A 17,724-nucleotide genomic window follows, 5' to 3' on the forward strand; every position below is an offset into this window, starting at 1 on the left:
GGGGGAATGGGATAGGCTGGTGATCGGTAGTAAAGAGGGCACGTATTGCATGGTGCACTGGGTGTTATATGCAACTAATGAATCATGGAACTTTACATCAAAAACTAGGGATGTACTGTATGGTGATTAACATAATATAATAAAAAATATTATTAAAAAAATAAAGCTGGAAATTGGGAAGGTAAAAAAAGAATCTGTAGAGAACTCTAAATGCTTTAGGGAAGTAATTTTTATGAAAACACTACTTGCTTCCCTCAGCATGGAAACTCTCAAACTTGGACAAGACTGCAGAACACAATACGCCAAATGCTTAGATGTTATAAAAACTAATTTAAAGAACAAGGAATGTATAATCACTGAAGCCCAAAATAAAGATTTAAATCTCCTCACACTTTTGGATTTCTGTCTAGATTCCACTAAAATGGCAACAGAGAGGAAAAGGGGCTGAGCACAAAGTTTTTCCTTTTCTCTCACTACACACACTGAATCCTGAATAAATGTTCAATAAAAAATATTATTTTAGACTCCCATCCACTACAAAAGGAAAGAGTAAATCACCAACTGAATGCTTACATTAATTTTAATTCATCTGATGGTCGAAGTAGTTCACTGGATATTCCTGGTTTAGATAGTGCTGAAAACACTTGTCCCCGTTCAATCCAAGTACCATCATCAGACTTTTCCAGTCCCTTACACATCACATAGTTCAAAATATTTGTCAGTAATTGAAGAAGCTCCTCCTCACATCTCTATAAAAACGATAAACTAATATTAAATTATTGGAAGGAGGTGGTGTTAAAAGCATATAAAAACAACCATCACATATACTGACTGTAATCATTTAACATATTTAAAGTGTCTTGAACCCGGAACTTTGCTAAGTAGGCCCAAGAGATATGAGGATGAATAAAACACCTGCTTTTCTCGAAATATAATTTAGTGACTTCTAGGCTTCCAAAATCTTAGATCATGAGACTTAGAACATGAATATAATATGAAATTGTTAACAATTACACATTTCTAAGGATTAGAAGTATATAACATGAAAATAAAAATAGCATTTGGACAAATAAGGAATTTTACCTCTTGGCTTTCAAGTAAAGAGAAGTCATCGCCAAACTCCGGATCATTTACGACACTGCTCTCTTTGTCAGACTGCACAGAAAATGATTTAGTAGATTCTATTGGGGATGGTGTGCTAGGCAGGCTGTCTGGCATGTGACTTCCACTGTCGCTCAGTTCACATGAGTCTATTCCACTGAGATCTAAACTCAAATGTGAAGGGTTATTATTCCAGAATTCTTCTTGATTCTCTGATTTGAAAGATAATTCTCCCACAGAACTATCTTCTTGAAATAATGGTGTGTTTGAGTCCAGAGAGTTTCTATCCTCTAAACTCCACTGATCTGAAGACACATTAGCTGAGGCAAAAGAGTTGATTTTTTCCTCATCAGTCTTTTCATCAAAGTTCCTCTTAATATCTTCAGCTGATAAATTTTTATCACTGTCTTTCATTGAAACAGCCCTACTGTGCTTATGAAGAGTATTTCCATTTTCAAAATTTGTTTTTAAAAAAAGCCTAACTAAAGTGTCTTGCCAACCCACTTGTTGAGATATTTGATGTGCTGCATCTGGCTGGGCCTGCAAAATCTGTAAAATCTGCAAAGATCAAGAATACAAAATTCATCAAAAAGTACATGGTACTTCACATCAAAACGTTTCTTTTCACTTACTTTACGGACAAAGTAATTTAATGAGAAACTGTGGGAAAATGTTCTTTCAAAAGATTATGTTCTTAACTGGATTACAAACTGTCTGTAGAGTACACACTGTGTTTTTAACTAATCTGCATATTACTCATTGTACAGAGTGCTTAAATATTTGCTGAAAGATAAAAAAGGGACAAAAATGATCCTTCACATGTCAACACACTCATGTTATTAATTTAATTTGGTCAGAGAGAAAATATAAATAGAATGAAGGTATATATAAAATGTAATAAAGTTATATCCTCTCAACTACTTTCCATGAGCCTACTACATTATGTTTAGCAAATACTGAATACATATTGTGTACCAGGCCCCTTCTGGTCATAGGGTTAAGGGAGTAAGTAAGACACACAGACACTTTAATAGAACCTACATATACCAAGAACGTTTCCCCATCTCATTTTTGTTTCAGGCAAAGTTAATAGTTGCTTTTGCAAAAACATTTTTTTCCATTAACTCTATACTGTACAAACACTAATTCCAACAAAATGGAAGCTGATATTTAGCTGGAAAAAGAAACTGAAATTAAAGAATAGACACTGACATGTCAATGTGTGTATGATCTCTATTATCCAAATGATTCCATACTTTTTGGATTAAAACAAGTTCTCAAACACTGTCAGATTCAGTTAAGATCTTTAAGACATTTTTATCACAAAGCCAATAAATTTCTATGTAGATGAAAAGAATTTTTGCTCCCAGTATTAAGAGACTCTCTTTTACCTCTAACTCTGACAAGTGTCATGGGAGATTAATAATGTTGGTGGGGACTTCAATATCAGTGGCTCTAATGCATGCTGAGGCTGACACAGAAAGCAACAAGTCACAATGATGTGAAGTTCCTTTCCTCACTAATGCTATCAGTGAGCTACCATTACTCTACCAATTCAGAATATCAATTTTTTTCCTTAGTAAAGAAATTTTCATGATTTCTTGACTTTAAAATTTCCATAAAATAAGACTTATTTTATGTCTACTTTATATACATGTAATGAATAAAAACTAGGCTGCACTGAAAGCTGTTTTCAAACTGAAAGGAAAGCATCAATCTATATGACCCACTTTAAGAATAATATACGAAAATCCATCTAAATGTGAAATGTGAACATACTCTGACACAGCAATTCCACTTCATGGATTATATCCTACAGATGTATTACCAAAAACAGGTAAAAATATATGTAAAAAAGTTCTTAACAGAAGTTTAACACAGAAAAACAGGAGACAATGTAACATCCGTGAACAGGGAACCAGATAATACTTTATACAATAGCCACAGAATAAAAACTATATGTAGTTGTTTAAGATATACATCCAGACTTACTGATGGAAAAATACTATAACATAATTAGGGAGTAAAATTAAAAAAAAAAAAGCAAGGAAGCAAATTAAGTAGTAGGTCAGTGACTGCTAGTGGAAGAGAGAGAAGGCTATAATCAGGAAGAAGCACACAGGATAACTATTTCTTGACTTAAAGGGATGCATTGAAGGCAAGTCACTGTTGCTTTTCCATGAAGTTCAAAAGATTCAGAAATTCTAAAATATGGTATATGAATTAGAAATGGTCATAATCGTTGAAGGTTCTTGACAAAACAACTATTCTCTTGTAACAAATTTTTTACTGTGGTAAGGGAATATTTCCAGGAGACAATGTAAAGGTAAGAATACATTTTTATGCTGATTTTGTGATTACATGAAGTTAATGCACCTCAAAAAAGGAAATTATTTATAAAATTGTGTCATTTATAACATAACAGAAATTAAAACTTATACCCGGTGTAAAATACTCAATATAAAAGTTATTCACAGTATAACAATACTGTCATCTTTAAAGTATATCTTAAAAGTTTACTAACCTTTCTGCAGATAACCACCCTGACATTCATATGTGTTCTGTGAGATATATATACCACAGACAACAGATCTTTGAAATTAATAGCAGGATCTATGGTGGGGAAAAAACAAAGTTAAAATTAAATTCCAGAGATAGTCAAAGAAAGAACTGTGAGTGATAGTTTGATAATAAAATAATTGTTTTACTCTTTTCTTTTTGTTGCTGTTAACAATAGATATCCTTTATTTTTTCTAGCTTTATTGACATATAACTGCCATAAAACAGTGTATAAATTAAATGTGTATGACATGATGATCTGATATATGTATATACTGCAAAATAATTACCACAATAAGGTTAGTTAACATCCAACACTTCACATAGCTACCATTTTCCTTTTGTGGTAAAAATCTTTAAGATGTGCTCTCTTAGCAACTTTCAAGTACATAATATAATATTATTAACTACAGTTACCATGTTGCACATTAGATTCCCAGAACTGGAAGCCTGAACCCTCTTGACCACCTTCACTCATTTGCCCCCCTGCCCCCAGCCCCCACAACTACCAATCTACTCTCTGTCTCTAGGAGGTTGGTTTTTTGAATTTCACCTATAAGTGAGACCATACAGTATGTGTCCTTCTCTGACTTATTTCACTTAGCAGAATAATGCCCTGCAGGTTCTTTTGTTACAAATGGCTGAGTAATATTCTTTTATACACACACACACACACACACACACACACACACACACACACACACCTACTTTATCCATTCATCCATCAGCAGACATTTAGGTTGTTTCTAGGTCTTGGCTATTATAAATGATGCCGCAGTGAACACAGGGATGCAGACAACTCTTCAAGATAGTGATTTCATTTTCTTTAGATATATACCAGAAGATGGATTACTGAATTATATGACAGTTCTATTTTTAATTTTTGGAGGAACCTCCATACTGTTTTCCACAGTGGCTGTGCTAATTTGCATTCCCAGCAACAATGCACAAGGGTTTCCCTTTCTCCATATCTTCACCAGCACTTGTTATCCTTTGTCCTTTTGGTAATAGCCATCTTAACAGGTGTGACATGCTATCTCCTTCTGGCTTTGATTTTCATTTCCCTTATGATTAGAAATGTGGAGCACCTTGCCGTCTACCTACTGGTTATTTGCATGTCTTCTTTCCAAAAATGTCTATTCAGGTCCTTTGTTCATTTTTTCTTTTTAAATTTTAGTTAGTTGACATACAGTTCAATACTGGTTTCAGGAGTAGAGTTCAGTGGTTCATCATTTACATGTAACACCCAGTGCTCATCATAACAAGTGCCCTCCTTAATACCCATCACCATCTATCCCATCCCCCACCCACCTCCCTCTGTTAACCCTGTTTGTTCTCTAAGCTAAGAGTCTCTCATGATTTGTTTCCCTTCTGTCTCTTTTCTTTTCCTGAGTTTTCATCATTTTCTTAAATTCCACATATGAGTGAAATCACACAGTATTTCTCTTTCTCCAACTTATTTCACTTAGCATAATATACTCTAGCTCCAACCATGTCATTGCAAATGGCAAAATTTCATTTTTTGATGGTTGAATAGTATTCTATTTTGTATGTGTGTGTGTGTGTGTGTGTGTGTATACCATATCTTCTTTATCCATTCTTCATTTGATGGGCATTTGGGCTCTTTCCATGGTTTGGCTATTGTTGATAATGCTGCTGTAAACACTGGGATACACATACTCCTTTGAATGTGTATTTCTGTAATCTTTGGGTAAATACCTAGTAGTACAATTGTTGGATCATAGGGTAGTTCTATTTGAGCTTTTTGAGGAACCTCCATACTGTTCTCCAGAGTGGCTGTACTAGTTTGCATTCCCACCAACAATGCAAAAGGGTTCCCATTTCTCTGCATCCTTGCCAACACTTGTTGTTTCCTATGTTGTTAATTTTAGCTATTCTGACTGGTATGAGAAGGTCTGATTTGTATTTCACTGATGATGAGTGATGTTGAGCACTTTTTCGTGTATCTGTTAGCCATGTGGATGTCTTCTCTGGAGAAATGCCTATTCATGCCCTCTGCCCATTTCTTAACTGGATTATATTTTTTGGGTGTTGAGTTTAATAAGTCCGTTACAGACTTTGGATACTAACCCTCATTTGCAAATATGTTCTCCCATTCCATAGGCCGCCTTTTAGTTCTGTTGATTGTTTCCTTCACAATGCAGAAGCTTTTTATCTTGATGAGGTCCCAACAGTTCATTTTTGATTTTGTTTCTCTTGCTCCCAGTGATGTGTCTAGTACCTTGCTCATTTTTTAATTGGATTTTTTTTGCTACTGTGTTGTATGATTTCCTTACATATTTTAGATATTAATCCCCTCTCAAATATTTGATTCACAGGTATTTTCTCCCACCCTGTAGACTGCCTTTTCATTTTGTTGAGGGTTTTTCTTGCTGTGCAGAAGCTTTTTAGTTTGATAAAGTCCCAGTTGTTTATTTTTGCTTTTATTGCTTGTGCTTTTGGTGTCATTGCCAAGACAAATGTCAAGGACTCTTCCTCATGTTTTCTTCTAGGAGTTACCTGGTTCAGGACTCACATTTAAATCTTTAGTTCATTTCAAGTTAATTTCTGTGAGTGGTGTAAGGGTCCATTTTCATTCTTTTGAATATGAATATTCAGTTTTCCCAACACCATTCATTGAATAGACTATTTTTCCCTAACTGAGTATTCTTGGATCCCTTGCCAAATATTAGTTGACCAGATATACATGGTTTCATTTCTGGGCTTTCAATTCTGTTCCTCTGGTCTATGTGTGTTTTTATGCTAGTACCATACTGTTTTGATTACTGTAACTTTGTAGTATAGTTTGAAATCAAGAATTGTGATATTTCCAGCTATCTTCTTCTTTTTCAAGTTCTTTCTCAAAGAATGAACTGTCAGTAATAGTTATATAAATGCTGAAATAAGCGGTTCCTGGGTGGCTCAGCTGATTAACCAGCTAATTCGGCTCAAGTCACTACCTCGGGGTCCTGGGATCAAGCCCTGTGTCAGGGAGTCTGCCTGAGAATTCTTTCTCTCCCTCACCTCTCCCCGCACTCGTGCACTCTCTTTAAAATGAATACATCTTTAAAAAAATAAAATAAGAATTATAGGTATGTTTAAATTTTACAAAGAAAACAGATTTAGAATATTTGACAGTCTCCTGAGTAAGCCCTAAATAATTCTTTTCTTTTGATTGCCTGAACACAAATCCATACTATTTTGTTCTTGTATTATTATTTATCTTTTTATGTACATGTCTTATATCTTATGTACTTATCAATGAAAAGATAAACCATTTAAAACAAAGAACCTTTCTTATACCTTTTGAACCCTTAGCATCTGACATAAACACTACAGTTTGTAGTAAGTACTAAAAAAGTTTTATTAAAAAAATGAGAAACAAAAAAAGATTATCTGAAAGAATATCTGAAATTAAGGATTTAAGCTCCCCAAAGAAAAAGACAGAATGTTTGGTATGTATTCTCTCTAGCATCTTTTTCTTATTATAGAGGACTCAATTATTTATTAATCAATCAATCAACAACTACTGAAGGCCTACCAAGTAGGCCAAGTGCCTACCAAGTAAGGCACTATGCTATGCCCTGAGGAGACAAAAACGTAAATAAAAAATAGTACCTAAAAAAAGCCCTGCTGAATCAAATAATAGGTAATTAAAAGTAACCTGAAGAAGAAAGGGGGAAAAAAAACCCTTTAGAAAAAAATTTGAGAACCATCAAATAGAATTATGCTACTATGAAGAACATCTCTTAAATACATCAGTATTATCAGCCTTAGAGTCATACCTGTGTTTATAATTTGATTGGTGAGGCTTTTAATGAGAGAGGTATTAACGGGTGCTTCATTAAGAAGTAGTCCCAATCCTGAATAGCCAACTTCTCTGAGCCGAATACGTTGTTTACTTCGTTCATAAACATTTGTGCATTTCAACATTTGTTCCATAACCTGGTCACAACAGTAATATATTCTTCTCAATACAGAGAATTAAGAACAGTCTGTCACTTAGGTTAATACTGAATATAATGTTACTGTACAAGCATCATTTTGGAGCATCATTTTATTCCTTAAGTGCAACAAACAAACCAACCCAGCAGTAACAGGGAGGACTACTCTGTATCATACTCTCATTAAAAAATGGATTTAAGAAGAAATTGAACTAAAATGCATTTGTATTTAAATAATTAATATATTTAAACTGTAGTTTACATATATTTCTTGCAGATCGAAGAAATAACTTAAAACTTCTTTTTTAGTGGCTAAGGCATAGATAGAAACAAACCCTATAGCCTCCATGAAAAACAAAAGTATGTTATGAAAGAGAAAAATGATACTTTTGGATCAATGTAGTAATTTATTTAACATTTATGTAATGGTTATCCAAATAATTTTCAAGAACAAGGAAACATTTTGTGAAGCAACACATCCATATGCCAAAATGGGAGAATGAATTAGTAATCTCATACTTTTTGAAGTAAGATCAACTTTTAAAAGTGATGTACTGAAACCATATGGAAAGGAAAATAATATGATGAACAATCCATATAAGGCCATTTTTGGAGAAATAACATTTAATCTCCATAAAGGAACACTTGTTTGGCCAGATACTTTAAAGAGCAGCCACAGGGGTCACCATAAGTAATACTCATGAGAGACTATGCCAGATCATTTTATTGCACCTTTGTTTTCCAAAGTTTAGGGATTCCAAACATAGGCAATCCAAACTTGACCCCATATGTAAACTTTATAATGTAACACTAATGATACAAGAGGAAACAAATGTTACAGGCAATCAGGCATAAAGAACAGAATAAATCATGAGAAGTAGAAATATGACTAACTCCTCTACTTTTTTTATTTTAACAAAAATGGTGAAGTGGGTAGCTTCAGCTAAAGCTCAAAGTGACTACTTTGGATAGCTTAACAAAATATATTCACTATCCTTGGACAAGTTACTAACTTCTCTGGCCTCAGTTTCTTTATCTGTAAAATGGGACTAATTATATCCACTTCATAAAGTTCTTGCAAGGACTAAGTTAGCTAATACATGAAGAATGTTTACTGCTTGACAAATAGTAGGTGCTACATAACGTTAGTTATTATAATTAACTGCTAAAATGTCGGACCTGCCACACAGACCCATGATAACTCGAGAGAGAGATGAGATAAAATTAGTGAAAGGGAGTGGGAGGTACAGGCTTCTAGTTATGAAATGAGTAAGTCACAGGAATAAAAGGTAGAGCATAGGGAATATAGTCAATGGTACTGTAATAATCTTGTATGATGACAGACGGTTGCTACAGTTGTGGTGAGCATAGCATAATGTATAAACCTGTAAAATCACTATGTTGTACACTTGAAACTACTGTAGCATTGCGTATCAATTATACTCATATAAAAAATGTTTTTTAGAAGAAGGCAAAAAAGGGAAATGAGAAGTTTTATACTGAGGATGATATAACAAAGTGGATTGTCCACTAAATAACTGATCAGATTACACTATAATTAGTTTTTAAATGTTTAAAACATGGAAAGTATATATCAAAACAAACTGAAGAATTAATTAATTAGTTCTTCATTAATTAATGTACACTTCACACCCAGCATGGAGCCCAACGCAGGGCTTGAACCCATGACCCTGAAATTGAGACCTGAACTGAGATCAAGAGTTGCACACTTAACCTACTAAGTCAGCCAGGCACCCCTACAACAATTTAAAATTAGACCAAGTAGATATGAAAAAAGAATTTACATTCATAAAATTGATATTTACAAGTAAATTCATATACTCACAAATGTGACCAAATATAAAGATGCTTAAGAAATATTTGTACCTTAAAAACGATTTCTCTTAGTCTGTCAGAGTACTTCTGATTTAAGAGCAAGGCATAAAGTATGTCAGCATTTCCTGGTTCAAACAGCAGTAAGAAAAGCTGACCTCTAGTTGGGCTGGTACGGAGGAGACTGAAGAGCATATCCAAAATTCCGAAGAGCTTTTAAAATTAAACAACACAAAACAAACAACCACACTCATATATGGAAGCACAAATAAAGTCATAAACCACAAACAGTTATTTAAACTAAATCCTATATACCCTAATGTTTTAGAGCTTAACTTAATGGTCTGATATCTTCTGAAATAGCTTGCCTTTTTCCTCCAATATGCTTTCGGCTTATTTCCTTTTGTATATCCTCTCAATACACATTTTTACCTGCTGGGCCATACCTATAATGCTTTAGCCACATAAAAAGTCATGTCTTCCATAAAGCCTTTCCTGGTCACGTCAACATGTAACACTCTCCTATGAAAACCTCCTAGGACTTTGTTTCTCTCTTACGGCTATTATCATGGTCTTTTTTTTGTTTGTTTAATAATCATTTAAAAACCTCTCCTATCCACCCTTGCCTCTACTAGGCTAAAAGAATGCTAATTCATTCATTATAACATACCTATAATATCTAGTATTACTCTATGTGTATAGTAAGCTTTCAATAAATACCTCTGACTGAACTGACCAAGAAAATATCAGTGGCAATGAATCACAGTGGGTGACAACACGACTATTATGAAATAAGATGGCTACTGGCTACTCTAAATAAAAAGAAGCTTCTGAAGTAGCCTAACCTTATGGGGAAATAGCTTAAGTTAAATCATCTATATAATATATAAATTATGAAGTCATGTAATCTCTGAGTACACAATGAATACTTCATCATAGAGCACAAAATATTTGAGTCAACATAAATTAAGGCTACTCAAGTTTGGTGTTGAGAGTGGCATACAGAAAGAGCGCAGAAACAGCAGTATACCTGGGTTCTATTCCCAGGTTTGTCAGCTGTATGACCTTTTAAGTCACCTAATCTCTCTGAATATGTACTTCCAAATGTGCAAATGGGAAGATTAATTCCTGGTCTGTATATTTTACATCAGTGGTCCTCAAATTTTACCATGCACCATAATCACCTGGAAGGCTTGGTTCAGTATGTGTGCATTTATAGCAAGTTCCCAGGTAAACCTGGTCAGGAACCATACATTGAGAACCAATGTCTTAAAGAGCAGCTCTGAGGTATAAATGAATAATGTAAGTAAAAGTACCTAAAAACAGAAATATAATTTACCCTTTATGCAAAATTCTTATGAACTTATATTAAAATGCATGTTAGGAATCTGCCCAGTATCTTTGATGACAGGTAAATATACATTATGTGGCCTATGAAAATAGCCTTCGGAACTGCCAAAACAACTATTTCCAGATACCGCTTTCTAGCTAGTTACAATATTTTATTACATTACCATCTATTTTATTAAACTTTCAGTTAGGAAATAAAAATTTACTTCTTTAATTGCATAATATTGTATTTCACATAATAAAGATTTTACTCTTAAAATATGATTAATATATGTGTAATTTTAAAAGAAGATGATATAGCAACTTGAGTGTGAAAAAGAAAAAAAAAAAGACTTTTCTTGAGCATAATACCTGTTCTTCTTCATTGATAGCAGCTATATAACCCATAATACTCTGGATCTCTTCATGAGTTCCACCTTTGCACAGAAAATACTTAATTAGTCCATACAAAGAAGTCCTTATTGTGCGAACGTCATCTAGAGACAGCTCACTATATTTACAATCACTCCTGAAAGAGAAAGTAAAAGTGCAAGAACTGAAATTTAAACTGTTTACATTTTAGTGCTTTTTTCATACAAAAGAATTCATAGTTAAAAAAAAAGGACGTTTCCATGTAATTATTAGAATTCATGGTATCTTTGTTTTCTTTTTCCTTTTAAGGAAAACCTAGGGTTTCAATGACAAAGATATAAATAGTTAAAACAGTTTGTATTTAAATAACACTAAGTGGCAGACATAGCTTTAAGTGCTTTGCATGTTTTAAGTGCAATGCTTTTAGTTTAATCCTCAAAACAAACATAGGGGGTCATAGGTTTATTATCTCCTTGTCACAGACAAGAAAACTTAAACACAGTAAAGCTGAGTGAAACACAAGATTCAAACCCAATCTGTGTGATCCACTGTTCATCATTTTAACCTCCATACTTTGTCTTTCTAAAGTTAAAGGATATTAGAATTTCTGGAAGATAAGTCATCTAGACATTCCAAGCAAGCAGCAGGCAGAAAACAATATCAAACTGAGAAGGAGCAAGGACATCATACCCATAATAAATCCTAAGTGTATCTAGGAGAAACTGCACACCATACTTCTTTCGGAAAACTCTCCTGCTGTCTTTGATGATGGTGGAAAGATACTGTATATGACCTAAAATACAAAGTTCACTCTTAAATGAACACCTAAAATAAAATCCCACAGGTAGTTATAAATTTCTAAAACAAATGTAAAATTTGATCCAACAGACCGCTCTCACCAATTCGAAAGGGAAAATCTCCACGGTTCCAAATACGGAAGTCAAAGAGTAAATACTGATACATTTGCTGCAGGAGCTGCATATTTTTCTCTAATGATACCTGTTCAATTAGTAACTGAATTGCCATCAGTACATTAACATCCATCAAGGAGCTTGGCACCTGAAATCCAAACAGATGGGGGTTCTGTAAATTTCAGTTTAAATAATTATCATTAAGCTACATTTAATTTCAAATGATTAATTCAGAACATCTAAATGAGAATGTTACAAAAATATAAACAACTTAAACTTTAATTTTCCAATGTATACTAGAACATATATTCTTAATGTCATATTCCTAAAACAATCTTAAATTTATCAAATATCCCAAATATGAACACTAACAAAGTCCTATACATCAAAGATTATATACTGTTACATAAGATGAGTAATTCTTGTAAAAAGGTGATTCAGAGTAGGTTTTAAAAAACCTGCTTGTGAAATAAGATTATATCCACTAATATAATTGAAGCCATAGTAGTGTTATTTAAAAAAACATTTACTTAGTAAGAAAAACCCTAAAGACCAACTGCTAATTACAATCATTAGCCACATCTACACATGTTAAACTAGCTCACCTTCTGAAGTAAGGCACCAAGAGTGGCAACTCCATGGGAGTGAATAAGATTGTCCTGGTTGATAGGATGTCTTTGAATAAAGTGTTTCACAATCAAGATAAATGTTGCAATTAAATTTCTTTCTAATCTTGACTCTGAGGAATTGTGAACATGTCATTAATTATCATAAGTACTCTAATCACTTTTACATCCCATTTTCTATGTTATAACGCATATTGTAACAAACAAGAAATTTGGTTGAGCAATTTGCTTCCAAAGGTCACTTGCAGAATGAAAATATCAGAGAAAGCAGTGACTGCATATCATAACTCACATACACAAGCAAATATTTTCTCTACCATAAATTCAGCAATGCTGTCATATTTCCACTAACAGTACAAACTAAGAATAGTCAAGAGTGAAACCAACTTCTTAAATTTTTTGACTAAGCTATTATGAACTTTTTGATTTACATTAGTAAAATTAGGGACAGGCTGCTTTAGCTACAAATGGTTAAGTTTCTTCCTAATGGTGGCAAGACATTTTTATCTATTTTTCAATTAATTATCAAATTGCTCAATGACTATTTTGTGTTAATTTCATCTCAATACCTGATGCCTTTGTGGAGGTCAATACGACCCAATCTCCTTCTACAGGCGTTATCAATTCAGAAACTGCGCTTTCATTCACTCCTTCAGAAATCTGTGCTTCACCAAAGTGGCTGATTTGTTCCAACAGAGGAAACAGTACGTTTAATCCACCTATGCAGTTTATGATGTCCTGAAAAAAGAAAATTACAATTTTTAATCTTATAAAACAAGGACAATTTCATCATTTAATATTCACATAGCATGTACAAGGTTACAATTTGCTAAACTTTTAGGCAACGTACAGGACAGTCTAAGCTAAAGGAACCCTCATTTGGGCATATGCTTTTTTTTTTTTTTTAAAGATTTTATTTATCTATTTGACAGAGAGAGAGAGAGAGAGAGAGAGAGACAGAGCGCGCACAAGCAGGGGGTGCAGCACTCAGAGGGAGAAGCAGGCTCCCCGCTGAGCAGGGAGAGCCCAACATGGGGCTCAACCCCAGGACCCTGGGATCATGACCTGAGCCAAACGCAGACGCTCAACTGACTGAGCCACCCAGGCACTCCTGGGCAGAGCTTTAAAGAGCAGCCACAGGGGTCATCATGATCAATATTCGAGACTATACCAGACTATTTTTACCACACCTTTGTTTTCCAAAAGTTACGATTCCAAAAACAGGCAATCCAAATTTGATGCCATAAGTAGACCTTATAATGTAACACTAACGATACAAGAGGAAACAACTGTCATAAGGCAATTAAGTATAATGAACAACAAAATAAATTAAGAAAAAAATACATTTAGTGGTAGAAATATGACTGACTCCTCTCCTTTTACTTAACAAAAAAAGGCGAAGTGGGTGGCTTCAACCAAAGTTCAAAGTGACTGTTTTGCATACTTAACAAAATTCAGTCCATATTCTTTAACAAGTTACTAATCTCTCTGGACTCAGTTTTTTCATCTGTAAAATGAGGATAATAATAAGTCCCACTTTGTAAAGTTGTTACCAGGATTAAGTAAGCTAATAAATGAGTGCTTAGTGTCTGACAAACTGGGTACTACCCAAGGTTAGCCATCATTTTTTTAATAGTTTATTTTTCAATAATAATTTTTTATCATGTTATGTTCCAAGGTTAGCCATCATTAACTGCTGAAATGCTCTGTCATCTAGACTCAGTTTCATTCATTAAATAACCCTCTTCATACTTTTTGCCTATTTTTCATACTGATTTTTAAGATAATAGTAAGTAAATTAACTTTTTGGATGGCAAGTATTTTTTTCTCAGTTGTCATTTAACTATTTTTGTGTTTGATTTTGTTGCAGTATAAAAATACAATGAACATAAGAGACACTGAACTCCAGGAAACAAACTGAGGGTTGCTGGAGGGGAGGCTGGTGGGGGAAGGTATAACTGGGTGATGGGCATTAAGGAGGGCACTTGATGTAATGAACACTCAGTGTTATATGCAGCTGATGAATCACTAAATTCTACCTCTGAAACTAGTAAAAAACAAAACAAAACAAAAAAACAAAAAAAACCTAAAAAAAAGTAAAATATAATTTTCTGAAGAAAAAAAAAATACAATGAACGTTTTTCTCATTAATTCTGTTCCTATTTGATTTCCCCATAGTTGTAACTCAAGGCACCAAAAACTACTTTGATTTTCAAGTATAATGCACAGCACAATCAGCTTTCCATATATAAGTAATACATGTAACTAGCTTTATAAAGCCAATCTTGTCACAGCAAAAGTTAACCTATGAATGGACAAATGTCATAAATCTTACTATTTTTTTTTTTTTAAAGATTTTATTTATTTATGTGACAGAGAGACAGCCAGCGAGAGAGGGAACACAGCAGGGGGAGTGGGAGAGGAAGAAGCAGGCTCCCAGCGGAGGAGCCTGATGTGGGACTCGATCCCGGATCGCCAGGATCACGCCCTGAGCCGAAGGCAGACGCTTTAACGACTGCGCTACCCAGGCGCCCCAAGGCTTGTAATCTTACTATTTTTTTTTAAGATTTTATTTATTTATTTGAGAGAGAGAGAGAGACAGCCAGTGAGAGAGGGAACACAAGCAGGGGGAGTGGGAGAGGAAGAAGCAGGCTCATAGCGGAGGAGCCTGATGTGGGGCTCGATCCCATAACGCCAGGATCACGCCCTGAGCTGAAGGCAGACACTTAACCGCTGTGCCACCCAGGCACCCCCTAAATCTTACTATTTTAACAGGTAAAATTAAGTGGTCTCATCTCAAAGTCAAAGAGAAAAATGCCTGATACCACATGAATAACATGAGGCTAACATTAATTGATAGATTCATTTTTACAGTGGCAGAATTATCCTAATGATCTCTGTTCCATTGAAACAATAAGCATATTTGATTGGTGTTAACTGACTACAAGATAAAAGGGATTTTGGGGACTCCTGGCTGGCTCAGTCCATTGACCATCCAACTCTTGATTTCAGCTCACGTCATGATCTTGAGGTCCTGGGACTGAGCCCAGTGTCAGGTTCCCTGCTCGGCGGGGAGTTCCCTCTTCCTCTGCCTCTCCCCCTGCTTGTGTGTGCACACACTCTCTCTCTCTCAAACAAACTGTCAGAGGGGAGGGGGTCGGGGAATGGGATAGGCTGGTGATGGGTACTAAGGATGGCACGTATTGCATGGTGCACTGGGTGTTAAACGCAAGTAATGAATCATGGAACTTTACATCAAAAACTAGGGATGTACTGTATGGTGACTAACATAACAAAAAAATATTATTATTAAAAAATAATAATAAAATTTAAAAAAAAAAGAGGGGTACCTGGGTGGCTCAGTTGGTTAAGCATCTGACTTCTGCTCAGGTCATGATCTCAGGTTCCTGGGATCCAGCCCCACACTGGGCTCCCTGCTCAGTGGGGAATCTGCTTGTCCCTCTTCCTCTACCCCTCCCCCTGCTTGTGCTCTGTCTCCACTAAAATATATAAATAAAATCTTAAAAAAAAAAAGATAAAAGGGATTTTTTTTCTGATTTACCAGCAAGTTGCCTTATAACTATCTTTTATATTTTTAATTTTACTTAGGCTATAACTTCTATTTAAGATAACTTGCAAAGGAATACTATATTTTAGAAATAGGGTATATCTCTGACTTGACTTTCATATTAATCTAAATAACCTTTATTAATTTAATAATTCAGTCAACAATGTTATTGTATATCTTTGTACGAGGCACTAGTGAAAAAAGCCTTGGTACCTCCTTTGGAAGTTCTTAAGGACTACTGGAAAATCAAAGCAAGCAAACTATCAAGGAAGTTACTATTCACAATAAGTGAAATGATAAAGTGTGACAGGTACTCACAACAAGAGCAGTTAATTCAGTCTTGAAAAAATAAGCAGAGGCCTCTTAGATAGAACCAAAGACATTATGTCCAACTGACAGGTAAATATGAGGCACATCAAGAAGGCAGGCAAGATATGATAGCTAGAGGGGGGTGTGGGGAGGAGGAAAAGTCACTCATCTTTAGCCTCACGGAGGAAAGATCTGTGTTTAAAGCTAATAGACAGGAGACTACAGACAGAAGTATGTGATACAGGAGAAAAAGGATAATCAATGAAGTCCTGAGAGGTTAGGAAGGGTTGAGATATGCCACACAGTTTTAGGGATTAAATACCTTAAAAGTGGAGCAATGAAACCAAGGCAGTATATTCTTAAAAAAACTCATGACATAGTTTAAGGAGGTAACTAAGTTTCAAGCAAATTAATCACTCAACTACTTATCTGTTTATACTTCAAACTGTGCATCTTGCCTGCAAACATTATCACTGGGACTTATTATTCAGATCAATCTGGTAGTGCTTAAAAGATAAACTCTTTAAAAGGATCAGTAAACTTACATAATATGTTGCTCATCATTAACTTACCTTAATGTCCCAGTTCACTATTTTGTTTCCTGTTAATCTTCCATGCAAACAATTAGTAGATAAATCAAGACAGATTGAATTCTTGCAGGCCTAAGAATAAAAGGAAAATATGGCAAACAGCTAAGCACAATGAGGACAAAACATAATTTTAATTACATATGAAACATTTCACCATACTTTAAAAGGATAAATATTATAGTCAATGATAAGATGCTTATAATATGAAGTTTATTATTCTTATTCTGATTGTCCCTTAAAAGAATCAGGGACTAGATTCTAAAGCACTCACTCCTCAGAAGTAGGTCACTGTTGCTTGCCATCTGACAGATGAGCTAAAGCAACAACTTAACTCACCAAAGTTTAAATTTTTCTCTCTTTTAAGAACACACTAACGGTTGCCATAGGGGAGGGGAGGAGGGGGTCACAGGCAAAATGCGTGAAGGGGAGTGGAACATATAGGCTTTCAGTTATGGAATGAAAAAGTCACAGGGATAAAAGGTAAAGAAAGCATAGGAGATATAGTCAGTGGTACTGTTAACAGTGATGTACGGTGAGAGATGATAGTTACACTTGTGAGCATAGCATAACATACAGACTTGC

General features: G+C 34.7%; 1 protein-coding gene across 1 annotated transcript in view; it reads right to left on the minus strand.

The window, feature by feature from the left end:
- Positions 1-17,724, minus strand: part of NBEAL1 (neurobeachin like 1) — a 186,347-nt gene that overhangs the window by 93,617 nt on the left and 75,006 nt on the right. The window contains exons 18-28 of the mRNA XM_040641841.1: positions 17,125-17,214; positions 13,245-13,413; positions 12,655-12,788; positions 12,038-12,197; positions 11,829-11,931; positions 11,139-11,295; positions 9,492-9,650; positions 7,446-7,605; positions 3,626-3,714; positions 1,084-1,659; positions 574-749 (exon numbers count right to left, since the gene is read on the minus strand). Of these exons, the coding sequence (XP_040497775.1) occupies positions 574-749; positions 1,084-1,659; positions 3,626-3,714; positions 7,446-7,605; positions 9,492-9,650; positions 11,139-11,295; positions 11,829-11,931; positions 12,038-12,197; positions 12,655-12,788; positions 13,245-13,413; positions 17,125-17,214 (1,973 nt within the window). The remainder of the gene's footprint in view (positions 1-573; positions 750-1,083; positions 1,660-3,625; positions 3,715-7,445; positions 7,606-9,491; positions 9,651-11,138; positions 11,296-11,828; positions 11,932-12,037; positions 12,198-12,654; positions 12,789-13,244; positions 13,414-17,124; positions 17,215-17,724) is intronic.

The sequence above is a fragment of the Ursus maritimus genome, unplaced genomic scaffold, assembly GCF_017311325.1.
Source record: "Ursus maritimus isolate PB19 unplaced genomic scaffold, ASM1731132v1 scaffold_1, whole genome shotgun sequence".
Taxonomy (NCBI): Eukaryota; Metazoa; Chordata; class Mammalia; order Carnivora; family Ursidae; genus Ursus; species Ursus maritimus.